Here is a 25720-nt window from a genome sequence, read left to right on the forward strand (position 1 = left end):
CTGCAGACTGCCCACCTCTGTCCCCAAGCAGGACCAGGCTGTTCCTCAGGGGAGTGGACAGGAAGGGGTGTGTGGGATTCAGAGAGCAGTGAGGCTGGGCTGGGTCAGCCTTTCAGCAGGTCAGGGGGCTGATGGAGGAGGGTCTAGGGAGACAGGAGTGGGTGTGTTGCTCTTGACTCAGAGGCTCCTTTTGGGATCAGCAGTGTCATGGAATATTCTGTGACTCTGTGTGGAGTGGAGCATGGTGGCTTGTGACTACCAGCACCCAGGTATTGGATCCATAGAACAACACTTTATTCAGACCGCATTAAGAGAACACCAAGTTCCACAAGAGGTAAAGTAGAATTTGAATGAACCACAGGCAGCAGACCTCTTCAGATGGGGGGGCAACTTCCATGGGGGGTGGCTCTGGGGCCACAGCCAGAATTGGCAGCTCAGGAGCAGGGGGGCACTCTGGAGAGGAGAGGGTCAGAGGTCAGCCTTGCCCAGGTGCTGCCCTTGCTGACTCAGCACCCCCACACCCCAGCTTTCAGAGCACTGACCGCCCCCCTCTAGGACTGTCCCATTTAACCCTTAGGGGTCAGGATGAGTCTCTGTGACACAACTCCAGCTCAGTTCCTCTGAGAGCCTCCCACCATGTGTGCTCCAGTGAGCCCCACATCTCACCCCTGAGCAGAGCCAGCTGAATGTTGTGGAGTGGAGTGCTGGGGCACTGGGTGTCCTGGGCCAGCCTCAGAAGCTCCTCTGCCTGGAACCAAGTGACTCTGCCCTTGTTCCCGTGTGGGGACTTGGTGGTGGGCTGCCACGTTCTCTGGGCCTTGAGTGTCTCATCCTGGGGACCCAGCAGGGCCATACTGGCCTTGAAGGGGTGGTGCTCAGCATCCATGGTGATGGGGGGTATTTTCCTGATGGTTTCACAAGGGCACAGGCCACGTGGTATGCCCCCCTCTGCATCCTCCTTGTCCCCTGAGGTCATCTGCGGAGACAGGGACCCAGGAAGCTCAGCCTGAGGCTGTGAGTTTACTGCCTGGGGTTCAGGTCCCCCTGGGCCCAGAGGCAGAGAGCCTGTGTGCTCAGGAAGTGCTCACCTGCTGCCTGCTCTGCAGCTCCTTTTCAGGCTCCTTTTGACCTGGCCTCTCCTGACGCCTGTCCTCCAAGGGAGGTGACCAGTCACTGTGAGTGCAGGATCCCGGGTCCCAGATGACTCTGCCCTTGTTCCTGCATGTGGCCTTCAGAGGGGGCTGCCGCCTTCCCTGGACCTCAGGGGCTCCCATATTGTCCTGGGCACCCAGCAGGGATGCTTCCAGGGAGGGCTCAGCTTCCTTGCTGGTGGGGGGTATCTGCTCCTTAGTGTCAAATGGGCTCAGGTCACCTGGTGTGTCCCCCTCAGTGTCCTGCGTGTCCCCTGTGTTCATCTGCAGAGACAGGGACACAGTGAGCCCAACCTGAGTCTCTGTGTTTCTGCCCCTCCTGAGCCCCTGTGTTTCTACCCCTCATGAGTCCTAGTGTGGACACGTCACTTGTCAAAGATAATCAGCTGAGGAGGGCAGACAGCACATGCTCTGAAAGATTCTCACCCAGAAACCCCACCCCTCATTCCCCATGTGTCCCTTTCCCCCCTGTAGGAGGGAGAAGGACTGACAGTAGCCTGCTCCTCAAGGGGGCTTAGCACTCCAATTCAGCCCACAGATTATCCAGCCTTTGGGGAGACTCCAGTGCCCCCACCCTGCTCCTGTTACCCTGTTTTGACCTCACCCACCCCAAGGTGGGGAGGGTGTGGACAGATGTTCAATGAGCAGAGTGACATTGGGCTGAAGAGTCACTTCTATGTGAAGGGCTTGAGAGCCAATCAAACAGCTCACCTAAGTAGTGCACTTCTTAAACCTGTGTGTGTGTGTGTGTGTGTGTTTGTGTGTCTGTGTGTGTGTGTGTGTGTGTTCCCTGTGTGCGTGCACAACGGACCCTCTCAGTGGAGGAAGCTCCAGGGTTGTGGTGTCTTTTTATCTGTCCTCTCTCTCTCTGTTTCTCTCTTTGTGTGTCTCTCTATCTCAGTGCTATATAAATTCTCTGAATAGAACCTTATAAGTGGTCATGGCCCCATGAGGCCCACAACCATGAAGTGACCTATGTTCAGCCCAGAAAAAGCCACAGCCTGCAGAGCAGAGGATAAGCCGCACTGCTTGTCTGGGCATCAGGTCCCACAGGGCTTAGTGGCAGAGGGCCTGTGGGTTCAGGAAGTGACAGGTGCTCACATGCAGCACAGGTTGCAGCTCCTCTTTAGGTTCCTGGGGTCCTTCCCCACCCCCTGAGGCTTGTTCTCCACGGGAGGGAGCCAGTCACTGTAAGGGCAGGACCCCTAGTACCAGACAACTCAGCCCTTGTTCCTGCAAGGAGGCTTGGGAGGGGGCTGCTATCTTCCCTGAGCCTTGGGGCCCCTATATTGTCCTGGGGGACAATTGTCCATATTGTACTTGCCTCCAGCAGGGACTCAGCTCCCTTGCTGTTGGGGAGCACCTGCTCTTCAGTATTAGGGGGACTCAGGCCACCTGGCATGTCCTCCCTTGTGTTTCTCATGATCATCTGTAGAGACATAGACAGAGTCACTGGCCCTCGTAAGCTCTAGTGTCCACAGGACCCGTGTTATAGCTGACTGTGTGGGGGGCAGGCAGCATATACTCTGAAAGAGTCTCACCCAGGGCCCCCACCCCTCCTTCTCCATGTGGCCCTTTCTCTGTGGCCATCTGCAAGGAGAAGCACTGATAGCAGATTTCTCCCCCAAGGTACTGAGCACCCTAGCGGAGCCCACATTGTATCCAGTCTTGTGGGGGACCACAGAGCCCTCAGCCTTCTCCTCCAAGTCCACCCTCTTGGCATGGTGACCACACCAACACCCAGGATGTGAGGGTGTGGACAGAGGCTTCAGTGGGCAGAGTGCCATAGGACTGGGAGACAGTGCGAGGGGTCAGTTGTTTAAAGCTTTGGAGTGAAGGAAATCTCTCTCCTGGCAAGAGTGTTGTTGTCCTGTGTGTGTGTGTGTGGGGAGGTGGGGTGTGTGGGGGTCGGGTGGGGAGGGAGCCTGAGGGGGAGCTGGGACTCTCCCAGAGGAGGAAGCTCCTTGGCTATGGTGTCTTTCCTTCCCTCTTTGCTCTCTCCCGTCTCTCTGTCTCTTTCCATCTCTGTCCTTGAATCAACTCTCTCCAGATGAGACTGAGATGTGGTCACAAGCCTAATGAGGTCCAGAATCATGACGGGACCTGTATTTAACCCAGCACCACCCAGAGCCAGGACAGTAGGAGACAAGCCACGTGGCATGTCTGGGCTTCAGGTGCCCCTGGGCTCAGGGGCAGAGGGCCTGTGGGTTCAGGAAGTGACCGGTGCTCACCTGCTACATGGGTTGCAGTTCCCCTTCAGGCTGCTGGGGTCCTGGCCCACCCTCAGGTTGGTTCTCTCGGTGAGGGGACCAGTCACTGTAAGGACAGGACCCTGAGTACCAGATAACTCTGCCCTTGTTCCTATGTGGGGGCTTGGGAGGAGGCTGACACCTTCCCTGGGCCTCAGGAACTCCCATATTGTCCTGGGGACCTTGCAGGGCCATATATGCCTCCAGGGAGGGCTCAGCTTCTTTTCTGGTGGGAGGCACCGGCCCAGAGGTCTCACAAGGGGTCAGGCAGCCTGGCGTGTCTTCCTCTGTGTTTTGCGTGTCTCCTGTGTTCATCTGCAGAGACAGGGACACAGTGAGCCCAACCTGAGTCTCGGTGTTACTGCCCCTCTTGAGCCTCTGTGTTTCTACCCCTCATGAGTCCTAGTGTGGACATGTCACTTGTCAATGATAATCAGATGAGGGACCCTCTGCAAGGGCAGGCAGCACAGGCTCTGAAAGATTCTCACCAGAAACCCCACCCCTCATTCCCCATGTGTCCCTTTTCCCCTTGTAGGAGGGAGAAGGACTGACAGCAGCCTGCTCCCCATGGGGGCTTAGCACTCCAACTCAGCCCACAGACTATCCAGCCTTTGTGGAGACTCCAGTGCCCCTACCCTGTTCCTGTTACCCCCTTTGTCAACTCACCTATACCAGGGAGGTGAGGGTGTGGCCAAAGGCCTCAATGTGCAGACTGACATTGGGTTGACATGTCACATGTATTTGTGAAGAGCTTGAGAGCCAATAAAACAGCTCACCTAATTAATGCACTGCTGACAAATATGTAGTGTGTGTGCGCGTGTGTGCCTGCGTGTGTGCGTATGTGCATGCACGCTAAAAGAACCGTCCCCGGGGAGGAAGCTCCAGGTCTGTGGTGTGTTTCTCTACGTCTTCTCTCTCTGTTTCTATCTTTGTGTGTGTCTCTGTCTTTCCATTTCTGTCCTTGTATCAACTCTCTGAATAGAACCTTATAAGTGGTCATGACCCCAGTACCAGACTACTCTGCCCTTGTGCCTGCAAGGAACCTGGGAGGAGGCTACTTCCTTCCCTGGGCCTTGGGGCCCTCAGATTGTCCTGGGGATCCAGCAGGCCCACACTTGCCTCCAGCGGGCACTCAGCTTCCTTGCTGGTGGGGAGCATCTGCTCTTCGGTATTAGGGGGACTCAGGCCACCTGTCATGTCCTCCCCTGTGTCCAGTGTGTCCCCCATGATCACCTGCAGAGACAGGGACATAGTCACTGCCCCTTGTAAGCCCTAGTGTCCCCAGGTCCCCTGTCTTAGCTGACTGTGAGGCGGGCAGGCAGCACATGCTCTGAGAGATTCTCACCCATGGCCCCCTACCCCTCATCCTCCATATGACCATTTTCCTGTGACCATCCACAGGAGAAGCACTGATAGTAGATTTGTTCTCAAAGGGACTTAGCACCCGACTCAGCCCACAGTGTATGCAGCCTTGTTGGGGACCACAGAGCCCTCAGCCTTAGTCTCCCTGCCCACACCTCAGCCATTGTGACCTCACCAACACCCAGGATGTGAGGGTGTGGACAGAGGCTTCAATGGGCAGAGTGCCATAGGACTGGGGAGTCACTGCTAGGAGTCATTTGTGAAAAGCTTTGGAGTCAACAAAATAGCCCTCTTGGCTAGTGTGTTGCTTTGGTGTGTATGTGTGTGTGGTGGGGTGGGAGGCATTGGGGGCTGTGGAGCTGGGACTCTCCCAGAGGAGGAAGCTCCTTGGCTATGGTGTCTTTCCTCTCTCCTTTCGCTCTCCCATCTCTCTATCTCTTTCCATCTCTGTCCTTGCATCAACTCTCTCCAGTTGAAGCTTAGGTGTGATCACAAGCCCAGTGAGGCTCAGAATCATGAAGTGACCTGTATTCAACCCAGCACCACTCAGAGCCAGGACATCAGGATCTTGTCTGGGCTTCAGGTGCCCCTGGGCTCAGGGGCAGAGGGCCTGTGGGTTCAGGAAGTGACCGGTGCTCACCGGCTGCACAGGTTGCAGTTCCCCTTCAGGCTGCTGGGGTCCTGGCCCACGCTCAGGTTGGTTCTCTCGGTGAGGGGGCCAGTCACTGTAAGGACAGGACCCTGAGTACCAGATAACTCTGCCCTTGTTCCTACGTGGGGGCTTGGGAGGAGGCTGACATCTTCCCTGGGCCTCAGGAACTCCCATATTGTCCTGGGGACCTTGCAGGGCCATATATGCCTCCAGGGAGGGCTCAGCTTCTTTTCTGGTGGGAGGCACCGGCCCAGAGGTCTCACAAGGGGTCAGGCAGCCTGGCGTGTCTTCCTCTGTGTTTTGCGTGTCTCCTGTGTTCATCTGCAGAGACAGGGACACAGTGAGCCCAACCTGAGTCTCGGTGTTACTGCCCCCAACCCGGGTCTCTGGTTTTCTGCCCCTCATGAGCCCCTGTGTTTTTAACCCTCATGGGTCCTTGTGTGGACATGCCGCTTATCAAAGATAATCAGCTGAGGGACCCTCTGAGGAGGGCAGCAGCATTCTCTCTGCCAGCATAGTCTCTCACACAGATCCTCCCATGTGTTCCCACCCCCCTGAAGGAAGGAGACCCTCTGATGGCAGACTTGGATCTCTCTCGCCCCGCGATGCACCCCACAGCTTATTCAGCCTTGGGGGAACCATCATTTCTCACCCCCTACTCCCCAATCCAATCTATATCCCGTGTTATATCCCGGGAAGTGAGGGTGTGGACAGAGGATTCAGTGGGCAAAGTGACATGGGAGGAGTTACTCCTAGGAGTCAGTTGTGCAAAGCTTTGGAGTCAACAAAGTAGCTCTCCTGGTCAGTGCGCTGCTTTGCCCTGTGTGTGTGCATGAGAGCGGGATAGAGCTTGAACTTTCCGGGGTGGAAGCTCCAGGGCTGTTGAGTCTTTCTGTCTGTCCTCCAATCCCTCATCCCCCAGATATTCTCTTTTGAGGTGTACATGGCATGACCCACCCGGTGGCCCCAGAATTAGGAATTAATCTGTGGTTTGCCTGACACCTGGAAGGAAGACACACTCTGTCTATATCGCTCTCATTCTGTGTGTGTGTGTGTGTGTGTGTGTGTGTGTTTGTGTGTGTGTGTGTGTGTGTGTGTGTGTCTTTCCATCTCTGTCCTTATATCAGCTCTGTCAAGAGAAACTTTATGTGGCCACAGGCCCCATGAGGCCCAGAATCATGAAGTGACCTGTGTCTGTGTTCAAGCCAGAACCAGCCACAGCCAGTAGAGCAGGAGACAAGCCACGGTCCTGGTCGGGGCATCAGGTCTCACAGGGCCTAGTGGCAGAGGGCCTGTGGGCTCAGGAAGAGACAGGTGCTCATGTGCTGCACAGGTTGCAGCTCCTTTGTAGACTCCGGGGGTCCGGATCCACCTCCCACTCCCAAGGCTTGTTCTCCAGGGGAGGGAGCCAGTCCCTGTAAGGGCAGGACCCCGAGTACCAGACAACTCAGCCCTTGTTCCTGCAAGGAGGCTTGGGAGGGGGCTGCTACATTTCCTGGGCCACAGGGCCCCCATATTGTCCTGGGGACTCAGCAGGGTCACACTTGCCTCCAGTGGGGACTCAGCCTCCTTGCTGGTGGGCTGCATCTGCTCTTCAGTATTTGGGGGAATCAGGCCACATGGCACGTCCTCCCCTGTGTCCAGTGTGTCCCCCGTGGTCATCTTCAGAGACAAGGACTGATTCACTGCCCCTCGTAAGCCCTAGTGTCAACAGGTCCCGTGTCATAACTGACTGTGAGGAGGGTAGGTAGCACATGCTCTGAAAGATTCTCACCCAGGACCTCCCACCCCTCATCCTCCATGTGTCCCTTTTCCTGTGGCCATCCGCAAGGAGAAGCTCTGATAGTAGATTTCTCGCCCAAGGGACTTAGTGCCCCGACTCAGCCCACAGTGCATCCAGTCTTGTTGGGGGACCACAGAGGCCTCAGCCTTATTCTTCCTGCCCACCCCTCAGCCATTGTGACCTCAGCAACACCCAGGAAGTCAAGGTGTGGACAAAGGCTTCAATGGGCAGAGTGGCATAAGACTGGGGAGTCACTGCTAGGAGTCAGTTGTGAGAAGCTTTGGTGTCAACAAAATAGCCCTCCTGGCTAGTGTGTTTCTTTCCTGTCAGTGTGTGTGTGTGGGTGGGGGAGTGGGAAGGATTGGGGGCTGTGGAGCTGGGACTCTCTCAGAGGAGGAAGCTCCACGGCTATGGTGTCTTTCCTTCCCTCTTTGCTCTCTCCCGTCTCTCTATCTCTTTCCATCTCTGTCCTTGAATCAACTCTCACCAGATGAAGCTTAGATGAGGTCACAAGCCCCATGAGTCCCCAAATCATGAGGTGACCTGTATTCAGCCCAGCACCACCCAGAGCCAGGACAGCAGGAGACATGCCACATGGCCTGTTTGGGCTTCAGGTGCCCCTGGGCTCAGGGGCAGAGGGCCTGTGGGTTCAGGAAGTGACAGGTGCTCACCTGCTGCACAGGTTGCAGTTCCCCTTCAGGCTCCTGGGGACCTGGCCCGACCTGAGGTTGGTCCTCTAGGAGAGGGGGCCAGTCACTGTAAGGACAGGACCCTGAGTACCAGATGACTCTGCCCTTGTTCCTACGTGGGGGTTTGGGAGGAGGCTGCCGCCTTCCCTGGGCGTCAGGCACTCCCATATTGTCCTGGGAAACTTGCAGGGCCATATATGCCTCCAGGGAGGGCTCAGCTTCTTTTCCGGTCTGAGGTACCTGCCCTGTGGTCTCACAAGGGCTCAGGCAGCCTGGCGATTCCTTCTCTAAGTCCCGTGTGTTCCCTGTGGCCATCTGCAGAGACAGAGACAGAGGGAGCCACCCCTGAGCCTCTGTGTGTCTGCTACTCATGTGCCTGGGATGATAAACACTTTGAGTAGCCAGTAGACCCCCATCGGGCCACAAAGGTGCCCTCACACTCCTTGTTTCTAGTCAGCCCTAGACTTCGGGTGAGGCCAGAACCCTCCTCTCAGTCTCGTCCTCTCTCAGTGGGCGGACACACACACACACACATACACAAACATACACACACACACACACACACATGTCCAGTGGCCTCAGTGTGGCTTTGAGAGCACAACGTTTGGGTGGGGGGGGCACAGTTACCCTTCTCTTTCTTCCAGGGAGCATGTCTGTCACTCTTTTCCACTGGTGACTAAGCCAGTCACGAGGTCCTGCACACCTGCACTCAGCGGGGCGCCCCCGGTGGCTCCTATTCCTACATCTAGGCACACAGCACTGCATCTTGCCCTGACTCTCTGGTCTGGCTGTGCTGTGTCTGGGTTGGTTGCCTAGACCCCATGTGACATCATGCCTGGATCACCAGCTGGCCTCCTCCAATCCTGGGCCTCCCTCCCAGCCTCTGGGTTCTGATGACTGGCCACCCCACCCCTACCACTCCAACTGACACTGGGCAAGGGTCCCTGTTAGTATTTTCTGGACTCCTGGCCCATCCCTCCATCTCCTAGTCCTAAAGTACCTTCACTCAGGCCCAGTGTTGGGGTATAGAGACTCCCCTGAGGGCCCCTGCCCCACACACTTGAGCAGCTCTCCTTAGGACATGACCTTGACAAGACCAGGGCAGGTTAGGGGGAAACCCCAGATTGAGCCTGGGTGTTCCAGTGCTCGCTCCGGGAATCACAGTGACATGACCTGGTGGTGCCCACACTGCCCATAGTTGGGAGAGCAGGGGACAAGCCACACTCCTTTGTGTCCTGGTGGCAAGATACCAACTGTTTCTCTAATTTTTGAAAATCTTTTTTAAAATAATATTTTACTATTGAATAGAGAAATTAAGAGGCGAGGAGGAGATAGAGAAGAAAAGAGACAGAGAGTCGCATGGCAGCCCTGCTTCACCACTCATGAAGCTTTCTCCTTGTGAGTGGGGACCAGGGGCTTGATTTTCATTATCAAGATTCCAAGATTAGCAGGGAGTCATCCAAAGCAGCGGTTTGGTTTTTTTTTCATTTATTTATTTGTGCCTCCAGTGTTCTTGCTGGGACCCTGTGCCTGCACCCTGAGTCCACTGCTCCTGGAGGCCATTTCCCCCCCTTTTTTATTGTTATTGTTATTGTAGCCTTGTTGTGGTTATTATTGTTGTTGATGATGTTGTTTGTTGTTGGATAGGACAGAGAGAAAAGGACAGAGGAGGGGAAGACAGAGAGGGTAGAGAAAGATAGACATCTGCAGACCTGCTTCAGCATTTGAGAAACGACTCCCCTGCAGGTGGGGACCCGGGGGCTCAACCAGGTTCCTTACGCCAGTCCTTGTGCTTTGTGCCACATGTGCTGCTTAACCTGCTGCACTACTGCCTGACTCCGTTTTTTTTTTTCATGTTAAATGGAGTTTTTTTCTCTTTTCCCCCCTTTATCGGGGAATTAATGTTTTACATTTGACAGTGAGTACAATAGTTTGTACGTGCATAACATTTCTTAGTTTTCCATGTAACATTACAACCCCCACTAGGTCTTCTGTCATCCTTTTCCAGGACCTGTACTGTCCCCACCACCCACCCCAGAGACTTTTACTTTGGTGAAACACACCAACTCCAGTTCAGGTTCTACTTTTTTTTCTCTTCTGATCTTGTTTTCCAACTTCTGCCTGAGAGTGAGATCATCCCATATTCATCCTTGTCTTTCTGAGTCATTTCACTTAACTTGATTTCTTCAGGCTCCATCCAAGATGGGCTAACAACAGTGAAATCACTATTTTTAATAGCTGAGTAGTATTCCATTGTGTATCTATACCATAACTTGCTCAGTCACTCTCATCTGTTGTTGGACACCTGGGCTGCTTACAGGTTTTGGCTATTATAAATTGTGCTGCTATGAACATAGTTATACACAGATCATTTTGGATGGGTATGTTGGGTTGCTTAGCATGTAATCCCAGGAGAGGAATTGCAGGATCATAGAGAAGGTCCATTAACTAGCCTTTTTCTGAGTAAGGCAAGACAGTGTGTGCTCAGAAGGCTAATTTCTGGTAATATGGGCTTATTTAAATGAAGATGATGTTAGGATGGAGAAAATTTTTTTTTTTTTTTTTTTTTTTAGGATGGAGAAAATTGTGCACTGTACCCACGTTAGTTCCCTAATTCAGTTTCCCAATGAAACAAAGACCTTTATGGACTCTAGTCTTTGTCATCTTTGTATTTCATATGCTACTTTTGTAAATAGATGTATCATGTTTAGAACTGATAATTTGGTGGGTACACACGATACCCTTTGAATTCCCTAGTAGATGTTTCACTACCAGTCTAATTCATAGAAAGGTAAAGTACATTTATTGAATGTCTAGGTATTTGTATTCTGTCATCCTTTAACAAAAAAAATAAGACGCATTCATCTCCCAGCTTATGCATTGTGTGTTTGTGTGTGTGTGTGTGTGTGTGTATGTGTTTACTTAAACAAGGGCAGGATCCTGTTGTCCAACAATGTTTGTTGCTATAGAAATTAATTAATGGGAGCTGGGTGGTGGCGCAGCATGTTTAACGCACATGTTAAAAAGTGCATGTTGCAACATCAGTATCCCGGTTCAAGCCCCCGGTTCCCCATCTGCAGGGGGTTTGCTTCACAGTGGTGAAGCAGGTCTGGAGGTGTCTATCTTTCTCTCCCCATCTCTGTCTTCTCCTCCTCTTTTGATTAATCTCTTTCCTGTTCAACAACAACAACAGCAATACCAATAATAAGAACAACGATAAACAAGGGCAACAAAAGGGAAAAATAAAATAAGAAAAAGAAAAGAAACTCTTATTCTTAGTGCCATTAAAAAATTAATATCTTGCCATAGTCAGAAGTCCCTGATTTACCCCTTGTCATGTTGACAAGAATAGTATATATGCAGATGGATTGGGACAGGCTGCTGCACTTAAAATTGGAATATTACTTTGTTGTTTTTTTTTTTTGCCTTCAGGGTTATTGATAGGGCTCAATGCCTATACTACATATCTACTGCTTTTGAGGCCATTTCCCCCCCCCCTTTTTTTATAGGACATAGAGAAATTGAGAGCTGAGCGAGGGGAAGATAGAGAGGGAGAGAGATAGACACTTGCGGAGGCAACCTCCCTGCAGTTGGGGCACCAGGAGCTGAAACCGGGATTCGTGTGTGGGCCCTTGTGCTTTGTACTATGTGTGCGCTACCTCCTGGCCCCTAGGATCTTACTTTCAACTCCACTGGGCAACAACCATGAACTCACAGGCAGTGTTAGTATTTCTTAAATGTATGAACAAGTATGAGTAATTTAAAAAATTTAATTATTTTGTCCAGGCCAGTTCCTCCCGGGAAGAAGTAGATGGCATGTACACTCTTTGCTTCTCCTTTTCTCATCCTCCCTTTCATGTGTTCCCCACACCTGGACTACACACACACACACACACACACACACACACACACACACACACACACCAGCCCACTGGTTAAGAGAGCTCTTTTATCTGAAATTGAAATATTCCTCAAAACACGAGCATACTCTCCTTCTGTGACAACAATTTGAGGCTTTGATAGATTTTAAAAAAATATTTATTCCCTTTTGTTGCCCTTGTTTTATTGTTGTAGTTCTTACTTTTGTCATTGTTGGATAGAAGAGAAATGGAGAAAGGAGAAGACAGGAGGAGAGAGAGATAGACACCTGCAGAGCTGCTTCACTGCTTGTGAAGTGACTCCCCTGCAGGTGGGGAGTCAGGGGCTTGAACCAAGATCCTTACTACAGTCCTTGCATTGCGCTAATAACCCGCTGCAAATAACCCGCTGCCCTACCACCCGACTCCTGGCCTTGGTAGATTTTTAGCAAGTCAACCTATGCTCTGACTGTGTGTGATGGTCTCTGTTTGGTGCAGAGAAGGGCCCTACATTTTCTTTGTGAGTTGTTACACTGTGAGGTTCCAATGACCCCTTCCCACAAGTCCAGACCCATGGTGACCGCACCTACATGTGGCAGTCCCAACCATCCCATGGTGGCTGGGGTCAACTGGGGTCACATGGAGGGAAAGGAATAATGTTCTAACTTAGCTGAGAGCAGGCAGCAGGGCTGAGTGAGGACTTCCTCCTGCTAGGAGGTGACAGTGTCCTGAGAGGTGACAGCTCATCTCCTGGAGGCCACAGGGCCCAGAAGATAGGAGTCCCCCCAGGGGCCAAGGATGGGGTGCAGGAGTGGTTACACAAGTCCTGTCCTGGCCTCCCAGCTGCCTCATGAGATGACCTGCCCACTGACTGGACTCGGTGCAGTGATGTGAGTTGCCAACCAGCAGGCCGCTTACTGGTGGAGGGGGGCGGCAGTGGAGAGGTTTGATGGCTGGCCTTGCAAAAACTCTGCACTCCCAGCCCCTCCTGTGGCCCCTCTGTGTGCTACAGTGACCGCCCTGAGGTCACATCCCCAGGCACTGTAACCATGGGGCTGCTCCCCCATGGAGCCACTCCAGGTCTCTGAGGACCTGAGGTGCTCCCTGAAAAGGACAGCTCTGTGCTCCTGGAGAGCAGCCACTCTGCAGACTGCCCACCTCTGTCCCCAAGCAGGACCAGGCTGTTCCTCAGGGGAGTGGACAGAAGGGGTGTGTGGGATTCAGAGAGCAGTGAGGCTGGGCTGGGTCAGCCTTTCAGCAGGTCAGGGGGCTGATGGAGGAGGGTCTAGGGAGACAGGAGTGGGTGTGTTGCTCTAGACTCAGAGGCTCCTTTTGGGATCAGCAGTGTCATGGAATATTCTGTGACTCTGTGTGGAGTGGAGCATGGTGGCTTGTGACTACCAGCACCCAGGTCCATAGAACAACACTTTATTCAGACCGCATTAAGAGAACACCAAGTTCCACAAGAGGTAAAGTAGAATTTGAATGAACCACAGGCAGCAGACCTCTTCAGATGGGGGGGCAACTTCCATGGGGGGTGGCTCTGGGGCCACAGCCAGAATTGGCAGCTCAGGAGCAGGGGGGCACTCTGCAGAGGAGAGGGTCAGAGGTCAGCCTTGCCCAGGTGCTGCCCTTGCTGACTCAGCACCCCCACACCCCCAGCTTTCAGAGCACTGACTGCCCTCCTCTAGGACTTTCCCATTTAACCCTGAGGGGTCAGGATGAGTCTCTGTGACACAACTCCAGCTCAGTTCCTCTGAGAGCCTCCCACCCTGTGTGCTCCAGTAAGCCCCACATCTCACCCCTGAGCAGAGCCAGCTGAATGTTGTGGAGTGGAGTGCTGGGGCACTGGGTGTCCTGGGCCAGCCTCAGAAGCTCCTCTGCCTGGAACCAAGTGACTCTGCCCTTGTTCCCGTGTGGGGACTTGGTGGTAGGCTGCCACGTTCTCTGGGCCTTGAGTGTCTCATCCTGAGGACCCAGCAGGGCCATACTGGCCTTGAAGGGGTGGTGCTCAGCATCCATGGTGATGGGGGGTATTTTCCTGATGGTTTCACAAGGGCACAGACAACGTGGTATGCCCCCCTCTGCATCCTCCTTGTCCCCTGAGGTCATCTGCAGAGACAGGGACCCAGGAAGCTCAGCCTGAGGCTGCGAGTTTACTGCCTGGGGATCAGGTCCCCCTGGGCCCAGAGGCAGAGAGCCTGTGTGCTCAGGAAGTGCTCACCTGCTGCCTGCTCTGCAGCTCCTTTTCAGGCTCCTTTTGACCTGGCCTCTCCTGAAGCCTGTCCTCCAAGGGAGGTGACCAATCACTGTGAGTGCAGGATCCCGGGTCCCAGATGACTCTGCCCTTGTTCCTGCATGTGGCCTTCAGAGGGGGCTGCCACCTTCCCTGGACCTCAGGGGCTCCCATATTGTCCTGGGCACCCAGCAGGGATGCCTCCAGGGAGGGCTCAGCTCCCTGGTGGGGGAGCTGAGCCCTCAAGGCCCAGAGAACGTGGCAGCCTACCACCAAGTCCCCACACGGGAACAAGGGCAGAGTCACTTGGTTCCAGGCAGAGGAGCTTCTGAGGCTGGCCCAGGACACCCAGTGCCCCAGCACTCCACTCCACAAGGATACCTGGTGGGGGGTATCTGCTTCTTAGTGTCAAATGGGCTCAGGTCACCTGGTGTGTCCCCCTCAGTGTCCTGCGTGTCCCCTGTGTTCATCTGCAGAGACAGGGACACAGTGAGCCCAACCTGAGTCTCTGTGTTTCTGCCCCTCCTGAGCCCCTGTGTTTCTACCCCTCATGAGTCCTAGTGTGGACACATCACTTGTCAAAGATAATCAGCTGAGGAGGGCAGACAGCACATGCTCTGAAAGATTCTCACCCAGAAACCCCACCCCTCATTCCTCATGTGTCCCTTTCCCCCCTGTAGGAGGGAGAAGGACTGACAGTAGCCTGCTCCACAAGGGGGCTTAGCACTCCAATTCAGTCCACAGATTATCCAGCCTTTGGGGAGACTCCAGTGCCCCTACCCTGCTCCTGTTACCCTGTTTTGACCTCACCCACCCCAAGGTGGGGAGGGTGTGGACAGATGTTCAATGGGCAGAGTGACATTGAGCTGAGTAGTCACTTCTATGTGAAGAGCTTGAGAGCCAATCAAACAGCTCACCTAAGTAGTGCACTTCTTAAACCTGTGTGTGTGTGTGTCTGTCTGTGTGTGTGTGTCTGTCTGTGTGTGTGTGTGTGTGTTCCCTGTGTGCGTGCACAACGGACCCTCTCAGTGGAGGAAGCTCCAGGGCTGTGGTGTCTTTTTATCTGTCCTCTCTCTCTCTGTTTCTCTCTCTGTGTGTCTCTCTTTCTATCTCAGTGCTATATAAATTCTCTGAATAGAACCTTATAAGTGGTCATGGCCCCATGAGGCCCACAACCATGAAGTGACCTATGTTCAGCCCAGAAAAAGCCACAGCCTGCAGAGCAGAGGATAAGCCGCACTGCTTGTCTGGGCATCAGGTCCCACAGGGCTTAGTGGCAGAGGGCCTGTGGGTTCAGGAAGTGACAGGTGCTCACATGCTGCACAGGTTGCAGCTCCTCTTTAGGCTCCTGGGGTCCTTCCCCACCCCCTGAGGCTTGTTCTCCACGGGAGGGAGCCAGTCACTGTAAGGGCAGGACCCCTAGTACCAGACAACTCAGCCCTTGTTCCTGCAAGGAGGCTTGGGAGGGGGCTGCTATCTTCCCTGAGCCTTGGGGCCCCCATATTGTCCTGGGGGACAATTGTCCATATTGTACTTGCCTCCAGCAGGGACTCAGCTCCCTTGCTGTTGGGGAGCACCTGCTCTTCAGTATTAGGGGGACTCAGGCCACCTGGCATGTCCTCCCTTGTGTTTCTCATGATCATCTGTAGAGACATAGACAGAGTCACTGCCCCTCGTAAGCTCTAGTGTCCACAGGACCCGTGTTATAGCTGACTGTGTGGGGGGCAGGCAGCATATACTCTGAAAGAGTCTCACCCAGGGCCCCCACCCCTCCTTCTCCATGTGGCCCTTTCTCTGTGGCCATCTGCAAGGAGAAGCACTGATAGCAGATTTCTCCTCCAAGGTACTGAGCACCCTGACGGAGCCCACATTGTATCCAGTCTTGTGGGGGACCACAGAGCCCTCAGCCTTCTCCTCCAAGTCCACCCTCTTGGCATGGTGACCACACCAACACCCAGGATGTGAGGGTGTGGACAGAGGCTTCAGTGGGCAGAGTGCCATAGGACTGGGAGACAGTGCGAGGGGTCAGTTGTTTAAAGCTTTGGAGTCAAGGAAATCTCTCTCCTGGCAAGTGTGTTGTTGTCCTGTGTGTGTGTGTGTGTGGGGAGGTGGGGTGTGTGGGGGTCGGGTGGGGAGGGAGCCTGAGGGGGAGCTGGGACTCTCCCAGAGGAGGAAGCTCCTTGGCTATGGTGTCTTTCCTTCCCTCTTTGCTCTCTCCCGTCTCTCTGTCTCTTTCCATCTCTGTCCTTGAATCAACTCTCTCCAGATGAGACTGAGATGTGGTCACAAGCCTAATGAGGTCCAGAATCATGACGGGACCTGTATTTAACCCAGCACCACCCAGAGCCAGGACAGTAGGAAACAAGCCACGTGACATGTCTGGGCTTCAGGTGCCCCTGGGCTCAGGGGCAGAGGGCCTGAGGGTTCAGGAAGTGACCGGTGCTCACCTGCTGCACGGGTTGCAGTTCCCCTTCAGGCTGCTGGGGTCCTGGCCCACGCTCAGGTTGGTTCTCTCCCTGCGGGGGCCAGTCACTGTAAGGACAGGACCCTGAGTACCAGATAACTCTGCCCTTGTTCCTACGTGGGGGCTTGGGAGGAGGCTGACACCTTCCCTGGGCCTCAGGCACTCCCATATTGTCCTGGGGACCTTGCAGGGCCATATATGCCTCCAGGGAGGGCTCAGCTTCTTTTCTGGTGGGAGGCACCGGCCCAGAGGTCTCACAAGGGGTCAGGCAGCCTGGCGTGTCTTCCTCTGTGTTTTGCGTGTCTCCTGTGTTCATCTGCAGAGACAGGGACACAGTGAGGCCAACCTGAGTCTCAGTGTTACTGCCCCTCTTGAGCCTCTGTGTCTCTACCCCTCATGAGTCCTAGTGTGGACATGTCACTTGTCAATGATAATCAGATGAGGGACCCTCTGCAAGGGCAGGCAGCACAGGCTCTGAAAGATTCTCACCAGAAACCCCACCCCTCATTCCCCATGTGTCCCTTTTCCCCTTGTAGGAGGGAGAAGGACTGACAGCAGCCTGCTCCCCATGGGGGCTTAGCACTCCAACTCAGCCCACAGACTATCCAGCCTTTGTGGAGACTCCAGTGCCCCTACACTGTTCCTGTTACCCCCTTTGTCAACTCACCTATACCAGGGAGTTGAGGGTGTGGCCAGAGGCCTCAATGTGCAGACTGACATTGGGTTGACGTGTCACATGTATTTGTGAAGAGCTTGAGAGCCAATAAAACAGCTCACCTAATTAGTGCACTGCTGACAAATATGGAGTGTGCGTGTGTGTGTGTGTGTGTGTGTGTGTGTGTGTGTGTGGGTGTGTGTGCGTATGTGCATGCATGCTAAAAGAACCATCCCCGGGGAGGAAGCTCCAGGTCTGTGGTGTGTTTCTCTCCGTCTTCTCTCTCTGTTTCTATCTTTGTGTGTATCTCTGTCTTTCCATCTCTGTCCTTGTATCAACTCTCTGAATAGAAGCTTATAAGTGGTCATGACCCCAGTACCAGACAACTGTGCCCTTGTGCCTGCAAGGAACCTGGGAGGAGGCTACTTCCTTCCCTGGGCCTTGGGGCCCTCAGATTGTCCTGGGGATCCAGCAGGCCCACACTTGCCTCCAGCAGGCACTCAGCTTCCTTGCTGGTGGGGAGCATCTGCTCTTCGGTATTAGGGGGACTCAGGCCACCTGTCATGTCCTCCCCTGTGACCAGTGTGTCCCCCATGATCACCTGCAGAGACAGGGACATAGTCACTGCCCCTTGTAAGCCCTAGTGTCCCCAGGTCCCCTGTCTTAGCTGACTGTGAGGCGGGCAGGCAGCACATGCTCTGAGAGATTCTCACCCATGGCCCCCACCCCTCATCCTCCATATGACCATTTTCCTATGACCATCCACAGGAGAAGCACTGATAGTAGATTTGTTCTCAAAGGGACTTAGCACCCCGACTCAGCCCACAGTGTATGCAGCCTTGTTGGGGACCACAGAGCCCTCAGCCTTAGTCTCCCTGCCCACACCTCAGCCATTGTGACCTCACCAACACCCAGGATGTGAGGGTGTGGACAGAGGCTTCAATGGGCAGAGTGCCATAGGACTGGGGAGTCACTGCTAGGAGTCATTTGTGAAAAGCTATGTAGTCAACAAAATAGCCCTCTTGGCTAGTGTGTTGCTTTGGTGTGTATGTGTGTGTGGTGGGGTGGGAGGCGTTGGGGGCTGTGGAGCTGGGACTCTCCCAGAGGAGGAAGCTCCTTGGCTATGGTGTCTTTCCTCTCTCCTTTCGCTCTCCCATCTGTCTATCTCTTTCCATCTCTGTCCTTGCGTCAACTCTCTCCAGTTGAAGCTTAGGTGTGATCACAAGCCCAGTGAGGCTCAGAATCATGAAGTGACCTGTATTCAACCCAGCACCACTCAGAGCCAGGACATCAGGATCTTGTCTGGGCTTCAGGTGCCCCTGGGCTCAGGGGCAGAGGGCCTGTGGGTTCAGGAAGTGACCGGTGCTCACCTGCTGCACGGGTTGCAGTTCCCCTTCAGGCTGCTGGGGTCCTGGTCCACCCTCAGGTTGGTTCTCTCGCTGAGGGGGCCAGTCACTGTAAGGACAGGACCCTGAGTACCAGATAACTCTGCCCTTGTTCCTACGTGGGGGTTTGGGAGGAGGCTGACACCTTCCCTGGGCCTCAGGCACTCCCTTATTGTCCTGGGGACCTTGCAGGGCCATATATGCCTCCAGGGAGGGCTCAGCTTCTTTTCTGGTGGGAGGCACCGGCCCAGAGGTCTCACAAGGGGTCAGGCAGCCTGGCGTGTCTTCCTCTGTGTTTTGCGTGTCTCCTGTGTTCATCTGCAGAGACAGGGACACAGTGAGCCCAACCTGAGTCTCAGTGTTACTGCCCCTCTTGAGCCTTTGTGTCTCTACCCCTCATGAGTCCTAGTGTGGACATGTCACTTGTCAAAGATAATCAGATGAGGGACCCTCTGCAAGGGCAGGCAGCACAGGCTCTGAAAGATTCTCACCAGAAACCCCACCCCTCATTCCCCATGTGTCCCTTTTCCCCTTGTAGGAGGGAGAAGGACTGACAGCAGCCTGCTCCCCATGGGGGCTTAGCACTCCAACTCAGCCCACAGACTATCCAGCCTTTGTGGAGACTCCAGTGCCCCTACACTGTTCCTGTTACCCCCTTTGTCAACTCACCTATACCAGGGAGTTGAGGGTGTGGCCAGAGGCCTCAATGTGCAGACTGACATTGGGTTGACGTGTCACATGTATTTGTGAAGAGCTTGAGAGCCAATAAAACAGCTCACCTAATTAGTGCACTGCTGACAAATATGGAGTGTGCGTGTGTGTGTGTGTGTGTGTGTGTGTGTGTGTGTGTGTGTGTGTGCATATGTGCATGCACGCTAAAAGAACCATCCCCGGGGAGGAAGCTCCAGGTCTGTGGTGTGTTTCTCTCCGTCTTCTCTCTCTGTTTCTATCTTTGTGTGTGTCTCTGTCTTTCCATCTCTGTCCTTGTATCAACTCTCTGAATAGAAGCTTATAAGTGGTCATAGCCCCATGAGCAGGACCCCAGTACCAGACAACTGTGCCCTTGTGCCTGCAAGGAACCTGGGAGGAGGCTACTTCCTTCCCTGGGCCTTGGGGCCCTCAGATTGTCCTGGGGATCCAGCAGGCCCACACTTGCCTCCAGCGGGCACTCAGCTTCCTTGCTGGTGAGGAGCATCTGCTCTTCGGTATTAGGGGGACTCAGGCCACCTGTCATGTCCTCCCCTGTGTCCAGTGTGTCCCCCATGATCACCTGCAGAGACAGGGACATAGTCATTGCCCCTTGTAAGCCCTAGTGTCCCCCGGTCCCCTTTCTTAGCTGACTGTGAGGCGGGCAAGCACCACATGCTCTGAGAGATTCTCACCCATGGCCCCCCACCCCTCATCCTCCATATGACCATTTTCCTGTGACCATCCACAGGAGAAGCACTGATAGTAGATTTGTTCTCAAAGGGACTTAGCACCCCGACTCAGCCCACAGTGTATTCAGCCTTGTTGGGGACCACACAGCTCTCAGCCTTAGTCTCCCTGCCCACACCTCAGCCATTGTGACCTCACCAACACCCAGGATGTGAGGGTGTGGACAGAGGCTTCAATGGGCAGAGTGCCATAGGACTGGGGAGTCACTGCTAGGAGTCATTTGTGAAAAGCTTTGTAGTCAACAAAATAGCCCTCTTGGCTAGTGTGTTGCTTTGGTGTATATGTGTGTGTGGTGGGGTGGGAGGCGTTGGGGGCTGTGGAGCTGGGACTCTCCCAGAGGAGGAAGCTCCTTGGCTATGGTGTCTTTCCTCTCTCCTTTCGCTCTCCCATCTGTCTATCTCTTTCCATCTCTGTCCTTGCATCAACTCTCTCCAGTTGAAGCTTAGGTGTGATCACAAGCCCAGTGAGGCTCAGAATCATGAAGTGACCTGTATTCAACCCAGCACCACTCAGAGCCAGGACATAAGGATCTTGTCTGGGCTTCAGGTGCCCCTGGGCTCAGGGGCAGAGGGCCTGTGGGTTCAGGAAGTGACCGGTGCTCACCTGCTGCACGGGTTGCAGTTCCCCTTCAGGCTGCTGGGGTCCTGGTCCACCCTCAGGTTGGTTCTCTCGCTGAGGGGGCCAGTCACTGTAAGGACAGGACCCTGAGTACCAGATAACTCTGCCCTTGTTCCTACGTGGGGGCTTGGGAGGAGGCTGACACCTTCCCTGTGCCTCAGGCACTCCCATATTGTCCTGGGGACCTTGCAGGGCCATATATGCCTCCAGGGAGGGCTCAGCTTCTTTTCTGGTGGGAGGCACCGGCCCAGAGGTCTCACAAGGGGTCAGGCAGCCTGGCGTGTCTTCCTCTGTGTTTTGCGTGTCTCCTGTGTTCATCTGCAGAGACAGGGACACAGTGAGCCCAACCTGAGACACGGTGTTACTGTCCCCAACCCGAGTCTCTGGGTTTCTGCCCCTCATGAGCCCCTGTGTTTTTAACCCTCATGGGTCCTAGTGTGGACATGCCACTTATCAAAGATAATCAGCTGAGGGACCCTCTGAGGAGGGCAGCAGCATTCTCTCTGCCAGCATTGTCTCTCACACAGATCCTCCCATGTGTTCTCACCCCCCTGAAGGAAGGAAACCCTCTGATGGCAGACTTGGATCTCTCTCACCCTGCGATGCAGCCCACAGCTTATTCAGCCTTGGGGGAACCATCATTTCCCACCCCCTACTCCCCAATCCAATCTATATCCCGTGTTATATCCCAGGAAGTGAGGGTGTGGACAGAGGATTCAGTGGGCAAAGTGACATGGGAGTTAGGAGTTACTCCTAGGAGTCAGTTGTGCAAAGCTTTGGAGTCAACAAAGTAGCTCTCCTGGTCAGTGCGCTGCTTTGCCCTGTGTGTGTGCATGAGAGCGGGATAGAGCTTGAACTTTCCGGGGAGGAAGCTCCAGGGCTGTTGAGTCTTTCTGTCTGTCCTCCAATCCCTCATCCCCCAGATATTCTCTTTTGAGGTGTACATGGCATGACCCACCCGGTGGCCCCAGAATTAGGAATTAATCTGTGGTTTGCCTGACACCTGGAAGGAAGACACACTCTGTCTATATCGCTCTCATTCTATATGTGTGTGTGTGTGTGTGTGTGTGTGTGTGTGTGTTTCCATCTCTGTCCTTATATCAGCTCTCTCAAGAGAAACTTTATGTGGTCACAGGCCCCATGAGGCCCAGAATCATGAAGTGACCTGTGTCTGTGTTCAAGCCAGAACCAGCCACAGCCAGTAGAGCAGGAGACAAGCCACGGTCCTGGTCGGGGCATCAGGTCTCACAGGGCCTAGTGGCAGAGGGCCTGTGGGCTCAGGAAGAGACAGGTGCTCATGTGCTGCACAGGTTGCAGCTCCTTTGTAGACTCCGGGGGTCCGGATCCACCTCCCACTCCCAAGGGTTGTTCTCTAGGGGAGGGAGCCAGTCCCTGTAAGGGCAGGACCCCGAGTACCAGACAACTCAGCCCTTGTTCCTGCAAGGAGGCTTGGGAGGGGGCTGCTACATTTCCTGGGCCACAGGGCCCCCATATTGTCCTGGGGACTCAGCAGGGTCACACTTGCCTCCAGTGGGGACTCAGCCTCCTTGCTGGTGGGCTGCATCTGCTCTTCAGTATTTGGGGGAATCAGGCCACATGGCATGTCCTCCCCTGTGTCCAGTGTGTCCCCCGTGGTCATCTTCAGAGACAAGGACTGAGTCAGTGCTCCTCGTAAGCCCTAGTGTCAACAGGTCCCGTGTCATAACTGACTGTGAGGAGGGTAGGTAGCACATGCTCTGAAAGATTCTCACCCAGGGCCTCCCACCCCTCATCCTCCATGTGTCCCTTTTCCTGTGGCCATCCGCAAGGAGAAGCTCTGATAGTAGATTTCTCCCCCAAGGGACTTAGTGCCCCGACTCAGCCCACAGTGCATCCAGTCTTGTTGGGGGACCACAGAGGCCTCAGCCTTATTCTTCCTGCCCACCCCTCAGCCATTGTGACCTCAGCAACACCCAGGAAGTCAAGGTGTGGACAAAGGCTTCAATGGGCAGAGTGGCATAAGACTGGGGAGTCACTGCTAGGAGTCAGTTGTGAGAAGCTTTGGTGTCAACAAAATAGCCCTCCTGGCTAGTGTGTTTCTTTCCTGTCAGTGTGTGTGTGTGGGTGGGGGTGTGGGAAGGATTGGGGGCTGTGGAGCTGGGACTCTCTCAGAGGAGGAAGCTCCTTGGCTATGGTGTCTTTCCTTCCCTCTTTGCTCTCTCCCGTCTCTCTATCTCTTTCCATCTCTGTCCTTGAATCAACTCTCACCAGATGAAGCTTAGATGAGGTCACAAGCCCCATGAGTCCCCAAATCATGAGGTGACCTGTATTCAGCCCAGCACCACCCAGAGCCAAGACAGCAGGAGACATGCCACATGGCCTGTTTGGGGTTCAGGTGCCCCTGGGCTCAGGGGCAGAGAGGGCCTGTGGGTTCAGGAAGTGACAGGTGCTCACCTGCTGCACAGGTTGCAGTTCCCCTTCAGGCTCCTGGGGACCTGGCCCGACCTGAGGTTGGTCCTCTAGGAGAGGGGGCCAGTCACTGTAAGGACAGGACCCTGAGTACCAGATGACTCTGCCCTTGTTCCTACGTGGGGGTTTGGGAGGAGGCTGCCGCCTTCCCTGGGCGTCAGGCACTCCCATATTGTCCTGGGAAACTTGCAGGGCCATATATGCCTCCAGGGAGGGCTCAGCTTCTTTTCCGGTCTGAGGTACCTGCCCTGTGGTCTCACATGGGCTCAGGCAGTCTGGCGAGTCCTTCTCTAAGTCCCGTGTGTTCCCTGCGGCCATCTGCAGAGACAGAGACAGAGGGAGCCACCACTGAGCCGCTGTATGTCTGCTACTCATGTGCCTGGGATGATAGACACTTTGAGTAGCCAGTAGACCCCCATCGGGCCACAAAGGTGCCCTCACACTCCTTGTTTCTAGTCAGCCCTAGACTTGGGGTGAGGCCAGAACCCTCCTCTCAGTCACGTCCTCTCTCAGTGGGCGGACACACACACACACACACACACACACACACACACACACACACACACGTCCAGTGGCCTCAGTGTGGCTTTGAGAGCAGAACGTTTGGCTGGGGGGGGGGGGCACAGTTACCCTTCTCTTTCTTCCAGGGAGCATGTCTGTCACTCTTTTCCACTGGTGACTAAGCCAGTCACGAGGTCCTGCACACCTGCACTCAGCGGGGCGCCCCCGGTGGCTCCTATTCCTACATCTAGGCACACAGCACTGCATCTTGCCCTGACTCTCTGGTCTGGCTGTGCTGTGTCTGGGTTGGTTGCCTAGACCCCATGTGACATCATGCCTGGATCACCAGCTGGCCTCCTCCAATCCTGGGCCTCCCTCCCAGCCTCTGGGTTCTGATGACTGGCCACCCCTCCCCCACCCCTCCAACTGACACTGGGCAAGGGTCCCTGTTAGTATTTTCTGGACTCCTGGCCCATCCCTCCATCTCCTAGTCCTAAAGTACCTTCACTCAGGCCCAGTGTTGGGGTGTAGAGACTTCCCTGAGGGCCCCTGCCCCCCACACTTGAGCAGCTCTCGTTAGGACATGACCTTGACAAGACCAGGGCAGGCTAGGGGGAAACCCCAGATTGAGCCTGGGTGTTCCAGTGGTCGCTCCGGGAATCACAGTGACATGACCTGGTGGTGCCCACACTGCCCATAGTTGGGAGAGCAGGGGACAAGCCACACTCCTTTGTGTCCTGGTGGCAAGATACCAGCTGTTTCTCTAATTTTTGAAAATCTTTTTTAAAATAATATTTTACTATTGAATAGAGAAATTAAGAGGCGAGGAGGAGATAGAGAAGAAAAGAGACAGAGAGTCGCATGGCAGCCCTGCTTCACCACTCATGAAGCTTTCTCCTTGTGAGTGGGGACCAGGGGCTTGATTTTCATTATTAAGATTCCAAGATTAGCAGGGAGTCATCCAAAGCAGGGGTTTGGTTTTTTTTTCATTTATTTATTTGTGCCTCCAGTGTTCTTGCTGGGACCCTGTGCCTGCACCCTGAGTCCACTGCTCCTGGAGGCCATTTCCCCCCTTTTTTATTGTTATTGTTATTGTAGCCTTGTTTTGGTTATTATTGTTGTTGATGATGTTGTTTGTTGTTGGATAGGACAGAGAGAAAAGGAGAGAGGAGGGGAAGACAGAGAGGGTAGAGAAAGATAGACACCTGCAGACCTGCTTCAGCATTTGAGAAACGACTTCCCTGCAGGTGGGGACCCGGGGGCTCAACCAGGTTCCTTACGCCAGTCCTTGCGCTTTGTGCCACATGTGCTGCTTAACCCGCTGCACTACTGCCTGACCCCGTTTTTTTTTTTTCATGTTAAATGGAGTTTTATTTCTCTTTTCCCCCCTTTATCGGGGAATTAATGTTTTACATTTGACAGTGAGTACAATAGTTTGTACGTGCATAACATTTCTTAGTTTTCCATGTAACATTACAACCCCCACTAGGTCTTCTGTCATCCTTTTCCAGGACCTGTACTGTCCCCACCACCCACCCCAGAGACTTTTACTTTGGTGAAACACACCAACTCCAGTTCAGGTTCTACTTTTTTTTCTCTTCTGATCTTGTTTTCCAACTTCTGCCTGAGAGTGAGATCATCCCATATTCATCCTTGTCTTTCTGAGTCATTTCACTTAACTTGATTTCTTCAGGTTCCATCCAAGATGGGCTAACAACAGTGAAATCACTATTTTTAATAACTGAGTAGTATTCCATTGTGTATCTATACCATAACTTGCTCAGTCACTCTCATCTGTTGTTGGACACCTGGGCTGCTTACAGGTTTTGGCTATTACAAATTGTGCTGCTATGAACATAGTTATACACAGATCATTTTGGATGGATATGTTGGGTTGCTTAGCATGTAATCCCAGGAGAGGAATTGCAGAATCATAGAGAAGGTCCATTAACTAGCCTTTTGCTGAGTGAGGCAAGACAGTGTGTGCTCAGAAGGCTAATTTCTGGTAATATGAGCTTATTTAAATGAAGATGATGTTAGGATGGAGAAAATTGTGCACTGTACCCACGTTAGTTCCCTAAATTCAGTTTCCCAATGAAACAAAGACCTTTATGGACTCTAGTCTTTGTCATCTTTGTATTTCATATGCTACTTTTGTAAATAGATGTATCATGTTTAGAACTGATAATTTGGTGGGTACACACGATATACCCTTTGAATTCCCTAGTAGATG

The 25720-nt window shown here is 53.7% G+C and overlaps 2 protein-coding genes and 1 long non-coding RNA gene across 4 annotated transcripts; all 3 read right to left on the reverse strand.

Annotated features, from left to right (window-relative positions):
• Window positions 1-274: 274 nt before the first annotated feature.
• On the reverse strand, window positions 275-8200 carry LOC132533012 (uncharacterized). 2 transcript variants are annotated; one of them, XM_060172338.1, is made up of 3 exons: window positions 7869-8200; window positions 667-976; window positions 275-453 (listed from the first exon to the last, which is right to left on the reverse strand). In XM_060172338.1, the coding sequence occupies exons 1-3, from the start codon at window positions 8079-8081 to the stop codon at window positions 308-310; spliced, it is 669 nt and encodes a 222-aa protein (XP_060028321.1). In that variant the 5' UTR covers window positions 8082-8200; the 3' UTR covers window positions 275-307. The 2 variants fall into 2 exon arrangements, with proteins under 2 accessions (XP_060028321.1, XP_060028320.1); XM_060172337.1 differs by lacking the exon at window positions 7869-8200 and adding an exon at window positions 1089-1503.
• Window positions 8201-13155: 4955 nt separating this feature from the next.
• Window positions 13156-13667, reverse strand: LOC132533013 (uncharacterized). The gene is made up of 2 exons (XR_009544895.1): window positions 13546-13667; window positions 13156-13331 (listed from the first exon to the last, which is right to left on the reverse strand). It is a non-coding gene; the product is annotated as an uncharacterized LOC132533013 (long non-coding RNA).
• An 8166-nt stretch (window positions 13668-21833) lies between these two features.
• On the reverse strand, window positions 21834-23809 carry LOC132533191 (uncharacterized). Its single transcript, XM_060174083.1, has 4 exons — window positions 23617-23809; window positions 22972-23304; window positions 21955-22177; window positions 21834-21910 (listed from the first exon to the last, which is right to left on the reverse strand). The coding sequence occupies exons 1-4, from the start codon at window positions 23752-23754 to the stop codon at window positions 21834-21836; spliced, it is 771 nt and encodes a 256-aa protein (XP_060030066.1). The 5' UTR covers window positions 23755-23809.
• Between the last annotated feature and the right edge of the window lie 1911 nt (window positions 23810-25720).

The sequence above is a fragment of the Erinaceus europaeus genome, chromosome 15 (genome assembly GCF_950295315.1).
Source record: "Erinaceus europaeus chromosome 15, mEriEur2.1, whole genome shotgun sequence".
NCBI classification, from domain to species: domain Eukaryota; kingdom Metazoa; phylum Chordata; class Mammalia; order Eulipotyphla; family Erinaceidae; genus Erinaceus; species Erinaceus europaeus.

Excerpts from the sequence above, each read along its gene's own strand:
- LOC132533012 (XM_060172337.1), bottom strand. The coding sequence starts at position 1,415 with ATGAACACAGGGGACACGCAGGACACTGAGGGGGACACACCAGGTGAC. Across the intron at positions 977-1,088 it reads AGCTGCAGAGCAGGCAGCAG|ATGACCTCAGGGGACAAGGA; the intron begins GTGAGCACTTCC and ends CTGTCTCCGCAG. Across the intron at positions 454-666 it reads TCAGCTGGCTCTGCTCAGGG|AGTGCCCCCCTGCTCCTGAG; the intron begins GTGAGATGTGGG and ends TCTCCTCTCCAG.
- LOC132533191 (XM_060174083.1), bottom strand. The coding sequence starts at position 23,754 with ATGCAGTGCTGTGTGCCTAGATGTAGGAATAGGAGCCACCGGGGGCGC. Across the intron at positions 23,305-23,616 it reads TCCCTGGAAGAAAGAGAAGG|ATGGCCGCAGGGAACACACG; the intron begins GTAACTGTGCCC and ends CTGTCTCTGCAG. Across the intron at positions 22,178-22,971 it reads AACTGCAACCTGTGCAGCAG|ATGACCACGGGGGACACACT; the intron begins GTGAGCACCTGT and ends TTGTCTCTGAAG.